This window comes from Ictidomys tridecemlineatus, chromosome 6 (assembly GCF_052094955.1).
Source record: "Ictidomys tridecemlineatus isolate mIctTri1 chromosome 6, mIctTri1.hap1, whole genome shotgun sequence".
Classification (NCBI taxonomy): domain Eukaryota; kingdom Metazoa; phylum Chordata; class Mammalia; order Rodentia; family Sciuridae; genus Ictidomys; species Ictidomys tridecemlineatus.
Window position 1 is genome coordinate 64,742,631 of NC_135482.1, and position 8,966 is coordinate 64,751,596.

The window sequence follows — 8,966 nt, forward strand, 5'->3', positions numbered from 1 at the left end:
CATCTTTTCTTGACATAGCTCTGGGGAAGATAACTTAGTGAGGGGAAAGTGGTTGGATAATGGTGTTAGAGTACTAGGCTATTATCTCTCAAATTGTGGTCCCAGATTAGTGTGGTTTGTGTTTTGTGTTGCCTCTGTGAAAAAAGTGGAGTTACCTTGACTCCCTGGCACTGAGGGAGAGGAGTTATTTACTCTGAGGCATAGTCTGGGTACCTAAAAGCTGGTATAGCAACAGATGTGCAGAGTTAAGAGGCCCTCCAATAGAGTCTCCACTTTGGCCTTCCATTCCTCTTTTTACTAAATCCAAGAGCCAAGATTTGAAGGATAAATGATCACTCATTGATTAAAAGATGTGCTTTAAAAATGTATTGATAATATCTCTAAGACTTGGGATATCTTAAAATCCATGGTTTCTTATAAACATAGTACAGTGTTCTTTCTTAGTCATTCAAAAGAGAGTGGTATGTCCTCTTATAATCATTGTTATTTTCGTTGAAAGTGTTAGCTGTTCATGTGAGATTGGCTGTTGGTTGGACCAAATGTGCACGCCAGGTAACCTGCTAATTTGCTGTGCTCAAAGAGACATTAAAACAGGGAATTCCAGTGGTAGAGCTCGTGTTTCTTAGCATGGTACAAGGCCCTGGATTCAGTCCCCAGTAACACAAAACAAATAAAAAGTAAGGTGTTTCCTTAGGTCCAAGGGAAGCTGTTATAGGAAAAGCAGAGAAACTAAGGCTCACTTCAAAGATAAGTAATGTGTAGAAAAGGATCAAAATCTGTACCAGTCATGACTCTCAGCCATTACAGGGGAGGGAAAATGCCATTGTGGGTCACTGTTGGAGTACATTCTGGTGGAGGTCAGAGTACTTTAGCAGAAGAGGCTAAAATTGTTAAGTATTATGTTTGGCAGGGGGCAGGTGTTCATTGTTTACCAAATCCAGAATATCAGGAAGGCCTTTCGTCCCTTGAACATGTAAGGCCACCATTTGGGTACCTACAAAATAAGGAAGCCTATTTTACAGGATAGATGTTAAATTGAGGAAACCTGTTGTCTTAAAATTGGAATTAGATTAAAAATATGTTTAGGAAGGTCTTCCTGTTCAGGTAATGGAAGGTCTTCAAATAATTATGAAGAAAGGTGTTCAGTGCCAGGGTAGATGTTGGCAGGAAGTGTATTGGAGCTCAGAGGAAGGAGGGAGCTGCAGGACGAGACCTCAAAGGTTGTGACATAAAGCTGGAATTCAGTATGAAATCCCCAGCCAGAGGGTGCACATCCCTCCTGTTGCTCCATAATCAGACACTGCTGACTGCTATCCTGGCCTTTTTTCTCACTGAAGACTGGGCCCTGGCCTGGTTGGGCCTTGTTTCATCTGTCCATGGGGGTAGGTGGGAGTTTACTGGTTCCTGCCCCCTGCCTCTGGCCTCCTTCCTCTCCAGCTTTGGCAATCACTGCCCCTTTGTCAACTTAAATCGGAGCTCTAAAACATTGTTTTTAATTTTCCCTTGTTCTACCCATTAACTGTATCCTATTAATTAGTGCCACAGGACTCCTGTAAACCCCCTTCACTATCCATGCCTTGCCTCCCCAGTTTTTGCTAAATATGTGACTGCGCCTTAGTGTCTCTCTCCCTGAGAAATGATTACATGTCTTGGCTGTGCTGACCCCCTGCCCCAGCTGCCCAGAGTGGCCACAGCTTGGCCAGATGCTTCATCTTGATTAGCTCTTAACCTCTTCCTCTCTATCTTCCTCTGACATTGCCGGGGGCTGACAATAAGCTGCAGGTTAGAAATCTCTGTTAATATTAAGCTCTTTTCTCTTTGGGCCTGTTGCCTGTACTTCCTAGTGCTTCTCCAGGTCACAGGGAACAGTATTGTGGGACCAGGGGGACTGGGGAGATCCCCTCTCCTGACCCAGTGGAGCCTCCCATCAAAATCTCAATCAACTTGTTCCACATCACTTGACCTCATTATAGATCATGATGATTTTGGTCTGTGCTACACCTCAAGCCTCAGCTCTAATGTGGCTGGCTCCCTTTTTATTTACTTAGCTTTTTCAAATGAAATTCCAAATCTTCAAAGCCTTGCTTTTTTTCATCTATTTACTACCCTACCTAGCTTCCTTCACCCTCATTTCTTGAAACCACTCCAAACCAACTTTCACAGTATGATCACTACAGTGTTCCATTTCTCTGTTCTGAGAAGACCTTTATTGTGTTTGACTCTTGACTCCTCTTTCCCCTCGGATTCCACCTCACCTGAGCCTCATGAGAGAAACAGCCTTACTCATGGTAACTGAAATGGAATCTACTATGAGGATGATGGTAAAATTAGCTAGCCCTGACTGGGATCTGCCTATGTTAGACATGGTGCTAAACATCTCATATAGCTCTTCCAACAGGCTCTTTTTTTTTTTTTTTTTTTTTGGTACCTGGGATTGAACTCGGGGGCGCTTAACCACTGAGCTACATCACCAGCCCTATTTTGTATTTTATTTAGAGACAGGGTCTTACTGAGTTGCAAAGCATCTCACTGTTGCCGAGGCTGTCTTTGATCTCTTGGTCCTCTGCCTCAGCCTCCAAAGCCACTGGGATTACAGGCATGCATCCATCACTGCACCTGGCCCAACAGCCTTTTAAGTACACCCATTTTCCAAATGAGGAAAGCAAGGCTCAGAATCCTTATGTAAATTACTCAAGTCACAGCTAGCAAGTGCCTGAGCCTGCATTAAAACTCCTCCAGCCTCCTCTCTACATTTATGATGCCTTTTCTTTTAACCTTGGTATACAGAATCCTTTAGGTCAAAGTGATTTTATTTGGAAACTGAAAATCTGCGGATCATTGTGTTGATCCTTCTTTTTCCTCAGGCCTAGGGGACTAAATGGATCTCAGATCCTGGCCCCTTCCTGGGCTTTTCTCCCTTGCAGTTTGGTCCCGCATTAGGCTTGTCACCTTTATACCTGGAGGTAGCAGGTTAAAGACCAACAGTGGGTGTTACAGCAGCCAGGGGCTTCCTGCCAGCCAATCGGAAGCGACCACCTAAGCTGTGAGTTCACATCATCTGCTCCTGCTAAGGCAATCATCAACATAAAAGGCTAATTGTATTAATCACCAAGGCACCCATCCCGAGTCCCCCTCCCTTTCAGGAGAATTATGAATTGCAATTGCAGATGGCTCCACTGATTGAAGGCAGCGCTCAGCAGGGAGAAGGGCCAGATCAGATTACACACCATTAATTAAAAACTTCCCCCACAAGCAGGAGGAAGGCAAAGCACACCAAGGGCCTCCAGGTTGGGTCTCAATTCTCCCCAGGACCCCCACCCCCGACCCAGGCCTGCGGCTGTGGTGGTGAAGCCTGCTTCCCCAGCTGGAATTTTAGAGGCCAGCCCTTCCCTCATCCAAACAGATGGCCTGCTGCCCTATTAAAGAACTCCTGAGAAGGAGAAGCTAACCTTTGGTTACTTCTGCATCTAACCTTCAATGCTCTTCAGCTTCTAACCTAATTCCTCACTTCTCAGGAAGCTTACTTATCTCCTGCTCTAGACTATCCTGACAAAACAGTGCTAAAGAACTATCAGTGAAAGCAGCCCCCAGTTTTCCCTTCAGGCAACCATTCTTACCCTTTGGGCCTGTAAATTCTGGGACAGGGAGGGAAGACTGGAATGGTGGGTGGAGACTCAAACCCTTGGCTATGTGCCTTTTCCCAACTCCTGCCTAGAAGTAGAGGCTTCTCTGATGCTGTCATTTTGGCTCATTTGGAGCTGTAACTCCTCTGAATTTTCCTCCTCTTGATCAATTACTGCCTCCTCTCCATCCCCAGCTGCCCAGCCTCAGTCATTCATTCATCAAACTTATATTGAGCACCCAGTGTGTTTTTGGCTCTCAGGACGCAGAAGTAATTTGTCAAGGAGCTTAAGAGCCTACCACAGGAACACCCTCCCTGTCTCCCTTCAACTCTTTTGTTCCCCTCCTTTCCTGTGCTGCAGTTTGTATAAGCCCCCCAGAGCTCTATTTTGGAAAATTCTAAGCTGGGAGCTAGGGAGACCTTAGGGGTCTATGCAACTGAGCCAGGTGACCTTTAGCAAGTCAATAACATCCTCTGTGTACACTCACACACACACACACACATACACACATATATACATGCATGCACACATACATACTGTATGAGCAGGCTGTCCCTGCTCATAAAAGGGCACAGGAAGCCCTGGGCTCTGAGAGACCATGAGGATAGATGAGTGGAACCAGCTGGGAGAGATGAAAACAGTACTGTGCACTGAAAATTGTACAGAACACTGAGCAAGGCTTCTGGGGCTACAGGCCTCAGGGACTCAGTTATTGCACAGGTCACAGACAGGTTCAGAAGAATTTAGCCCATCCCCAGCCCCTTGAGAAACATCATGGAAAAAGACCTTTTTTATGGATTTGGTTGCTACATCTCGGGGTACCATGGTGATGGGCACCATAGAGATGAGAAGAACTGACATTTATTGGCTTGTGTCTTAATTCAGAGTTCCTCCCCCAGTCCCCTACACCCACAAAGTTTCCAGGTCAGCAGGCCCAAGAAAGGAGGCAGGGCCCTGATAAGTACAGCCAATGAAAGAGAAGCAAAATCTGCTCTTTCCTCCCTCTTAATCATCTCCCTCTCCCTTCTTCCCTCCTCCCTCTGATTACCAACAGCAATTGTATTCAAACCCAGTAATTACAGTAAAGCAATAATAATCATCATTTATTGGGATTGTTTTTCTAGCATTTTAACTTCCAAAAGCATTTTCTAACCTCTTATTTTCATAGCAGACCATGGGGAGGATTTGTGCCCATTTTACAGCTGGAGAATCTGAAAGTCAGATTGTACCCCAATCTGGCTTAGTAAATTTTTAACAACTTTTAAACTTTGGCACACCAGTTCAGCCTCCAATAGTCTTTCAGAGGTACTGAACCTTGAGTTTTTGGTTCTGAGTGATTCCTGTTTCCACAGTCTCTAGGACTTATTCAACAGCTTTTTTAGGGATCCTGGATACTGAGAATGAGGCTTCTTTTGGCCCAGGTCATGAACTGAGGGCAGGAATGAGGGCTTCTCCTGTCAGGATGGGTCCTGTGATGGGCTGAGGAGTGGAAGGTTAGGCAAACTCCTAAGGGAGATCATGCTCTGAGTCAGGTTGGTCTAGCCTAGAGCTCCCTTCTTATATCCTGTCCCTTTGCCAGCCAGAGGAAAGATTCCTCAATATGACAACTCTTCCCAAGGCTGGGGACCTTCCAGGGTAATCTCTATCTTCAGCAAGCCCCCAGTCAGACATAGGGGAATGATTCCCCTATCAGACATAGGAGAATCATAGCCCCCAAACCACACCTAGTGACAGAGAAATTCCTCTGAAGAGCTCAGAGGCTTTCTCAAGGGCCCAGTTCTTCCTAGAAGCCTGTCCCCTCCTCCCCAAAGGCTCCCTGGGTGGGACCTCCCTGAGGTCCCCTGGTGAGGGTCTGGACAGAAGGGCTGTCTGATTTCCAGTTCTTCTTCCTTAAGATAGGGATCTGGGGACTCGAGATCCAGCTGGGTAAGAGAAGGGGAGGCTTTCATAAAGTCCTCTCCCTCCCACTGCTCTGTTCCATTAAGAGATGGAGAAGGCCTAGGGGAGGGAATTGGAAAGATTTGCTCCCAGATTCTGTCTATAAATGTGGTGGCCAGGCGTGGTGATACACACCAGTAATCCCAGCTACTCAGGAGGCTGAGATGGGAGGATTGAGAGTTCAAGGCCAGCCTGGGCAGCATAGTGAGATCCCATCTTGAAAAAGAAAGAAAGAAAGAAATGTAATGCCAGAGGTAGTGATTGGCACCCCCCACACACACACATCCCTGGCCTACCCTGTTAGGAAGAGACCAAACCTCCTGACCCCCCTTACAATCTACCCACCATGAAAGCCTCATGTCAGGGTATAGGAGACAAGCTGCCCTACTGAGGGGCCAAGGCCTGTGCTGTCTCATACTCACTTCAGCATCCCCTGAACTGGACCGGGATTCTTTCTTCTGGGATTCCACTCCTACTTTCTCCACTTCTGTGGTGCCCATGAGGATGGCCAGTCGCTCAGCCAGGGTCTTGGTGTCAGGGAACAGGATAAAGTTGTAGATCAGTGAAGCCAGAACAGCCCCTGTCAGGGGTCCCACCCAGAAGATCTGAGGATACAAAAGTGCATACCCATCTGTGAGCTATCAGGATCATAGGTAGCTTTCGGACCTTGCCTACTTTTCTAGTGCTGATTTGGCCTACCAGAACTCTGCCTACGAGAGTAAATTGAGAACCACAAATCCTGCCTCCTGAGCCCATGAGTTGAGGGAACCTTGCTTTCAAGGAGACAGGCCCAGGCTATGCAGCCATGGTTAGGGGTGGTGACCAGTCTCCTCATCCACTCCTGCCTCTTTCCTCTCACTCCCCCGTTTTAGCCAAGTTCTGGCTATTGCTGTTTCTGTCTCTGCTGGTGTGTCTATTTCTGTTTGTCTTTTTCTTTATTCAAGTTTGAAAATTGGTCCAGCTGGAGAAAGTAAAGAAGGAAACAGTCAGAACATAAAGCATGGGCCAAGACTGCAGCTCCTGCTCTGGTCCATTTCTCGCTAGTTCACTAGGTGCTTCAGGCTATTGGATCTGGAAAGAGACAAAGTACAAACCAAATACTCACCCTGGCCTTCCAAATTTAGGGAAACCTTCACACCCACATCTAAATGACCTGATGGGGGGCCCTTATCTCACTCTGGGGTCCTATCATCTCTATGGCCTCTGCTCAGGCCTTCTCTCCCTTCCCCATGGGTCCCAGCAGAGGGTCTCACCCAGTGCACTGTGAACTTCCCAATGATGACAGCAGGACCAAATGAACGGGCTGGGTTCATGGAGCAGCCAGTGAAGTAGACCTGGGGAGCAGCAAGTGCCCAGTCAGGGTGTGAGGGGACTTAAGGCAGCTTGGGAAAGGACAGTTCCCTCTGCCCTGGCTCAGAGACCCCACCCCCAGCCTAATTTTACTGGGCTATATCATCGACTTGTAATACCAGACATTGCCTTGGTTCTAAGACATAAAGGCTCCAGGGGAGAGACGTCCTGGCCTTCAGGGCCCTGTAACTTCCCCAAAGAAGGACTCAATGTGTGCATGCATATGAAATCCTCTTTGTCCCTTACCCCAATGAGGTGGCCCAATGCCACAGAGGTCCCAATCATGGCAGCCGGGGAGCCCAACGCCTGACGGTTGTCCGTGGAAGCAAAGATACAGAGCACCAGCTGCAGGGTCAGAATCACCTCCACTGTCACTGCTTGGCCAGTTGAGGAGCTGTTGTGGACCTTGGCAGAGGGGATTATACTGAGTGTACCTGGGCTCTGCCCACAGGACAGTGAACCCCTCTGGGCTTGTCTCCTCCTCAGTTGTAGGGGGTGACACCTCACAGCACCCAGCTCTAGGAGCTAAGGAGATCTGTGCAGTGGGATCATATAATCCCTGGATACTTGCTTCGTGCAGAAGTGAGTGGCACCTCTTGCACCTCACCAGTTGGTTGGGGCCAATGGTTTAGGAGGGGGCACAGGTATTCAGGACTGGGAGGAAAGGGAAGGCTTGAGATGCTGGGGATGCATGTTTTAAGTAGAATGGGAGTAGACCAGTGGGTAGGAGTAGAAGGAGAATTTGAGGAAGCAGGTGGAACAAAAGTGATTGGGAAAATGGGGTGTGGGAAGAGAGGCAGGCTTCAGGGTGTTGGACAGGGAGGAACCTGAGGAAAATGGAAGAGCAAAAAACACAGGCTGGAGCTTAAGGGGCTGCTTGTTCTACCCACAGGCTCAGCTCTCCCTTGGCTACACCTACCCTTAGACATCTGGTCCCCCTTTGTGTGGCTTCTCCCTTCTTCTGTTCCTCATACCACAATCCCATTCTGCCTAGATGAAGACCAAAGTCTGATTTCCCTGGGTCCCAGGGCCCAGCTCAGAGCAGGTGTGAGCACATGGCCTAATTGTTTCCTTCTCCCTTCCTTCTGTTTGGGTCTAGCCCTTCACTTTTATCAACTATTTCAACTCTCTCCTTCTGGCCCTGTGGGGTACCCTCTGCCCAAGCACCTGCCACATGCCCCTCCTTGCACCTACCATGTTGATTCCAAGGGTTCCTCGGATGTCCCCTGGAGTGACCCCATATAGCAGAGCAGCCCCCACAGTAGCCCCTGCCAGCTGGGCAGCTACATAGGCCACAGCCCGGGGCAGAGAAATGTGGGAGCCCACAAGGAAGGCCAGTGTCACGGCAGGGTTGGCATGGGCTCCACTGGCCTTCCAGGTGACCTGCACAGCTGTGGCTGTGGCCAGGTTGAAGGTGATGGCAATTTGCAGCACCGAGGGAAGTGCAGAGGGCCATTTCAGGACCGAGCCCACGCCAAAGAATACATACAGCCCGGTGGCCAGGAACTCGGCAAACAGTGCTCGACTAACAGCTGTCCAAAGCCTACACACCAGCATGTTAGCCCTGTTGCACACCCCTGGTTCCATGCTCTGGTGTCTTGTGCCTTGGTGTCACCTCTTTTTCTCGAGGAGCTTCTCTTCTATTCCTCTTGTCTCTGTTCTCTTCTGTCTCCCCTGGTCTCTTGTCTCTGTGTGACTCTAGCTGTCTCACTCTCTTGAGACTTCAGCACCCCACTGCACTCCTCCACCACACTGCTGTCCCAAGGACTGAGCTGGTCAGACTGGCAGGGAGTCTGCGGGTGGAGTTATGTCTGGGTGTGTGGAAAGTGCCAGGGTGGAATGAGGGGTGGTGCTCACGTGCCTGTTCCACCCTGAGCTCACCTGAGAGGAGGGGGCAGGCAGATAAGGAGGAGTCCCAGGGTGCTGACCTGGAACTTCCCAGGAGGTTTTTCACCCCAGGACCCACCTGACTTGCGCTGCCAGAGGTCTCGCCTAAGGGCTGCGGGCACAGGGGCAACTGTAGTTAGGTTCCCAGTGTCCGTTTAGACAGAGCAA

At 48.8% G+C, this 8,966-nt stretch overlaps 1 protein-coding gene across 3 annotated transcripts; it reads right to left on the reverse strand.

Annotated features, from left to right (window-relative positions):
* Positions 1-4,699: 4,699 nt before the first annotated feature.
* On the reverse strand, positions 4,700-8,747 carry Aqp6 (aquaporin 6). Of its 3 annotated transcripts, none has more exons than XM_078014723.1 (5): positions 8,106-8,746; positions 7,158-7,316; positions 6,815-6,895; positions 5,984-6,088; positions 4,700-5,777 (listed from the first exon to the last, which is right to left on the reverse strand). In XM_078014723.1, exons 1-5 carry the CDS (start codon positions 8,496-8,498, stop codon positions 5,709-5,711), a joined length of 807 nt encoding a protein of 268 aa, XP_077870849.1. In that variant the 5' UTR covers positions 8,499-8,746; the 3' UTR covers positions 4,700-5,708. The 3 variants fall into 3 exon arrangements, with proteins under 3 accessions (XP_077870849.1, XP_077870848.1, XP_077870850.1); XM_078014722.1 differs by having other exon boundaries at positions 5,984-6,166; positions 8,106-8,744; XM_078014724.1 differs by lacking the exon at positions 6,815-6,895 and having other exon boundaries at positions 5,984-6,166; positions 8,106-8,747.
* Positions 8,748-8,966: the final 219 nt, after the last annotated feature.

Excerpts from the sequence above, each read along its gene's own strand:
- Aqp6 (XM_078014722.1), bottom strand. The coding sequence starts at position 8,498 with ATGGAACCAGGGGTGTGCAACAGGGCTAACATGCTGGTGTGTAGGCTT. Across the intron at positions 7,317-8,105 it reads GAACCCTTGGAATCAACATG|GTCCACAACAGCTCCTCAAC; the intron begins GTAGGTGCAAGG and ends CCCTCTGCCAAG. Across the intron at positions 5,778-5,983 it reads CCAGTTCAGGGGATGCTGAA|ATGGGATCTCACTATGCTGC; the intron begins GTGAGTATGAGA and ends TTCTTTTTCAAG.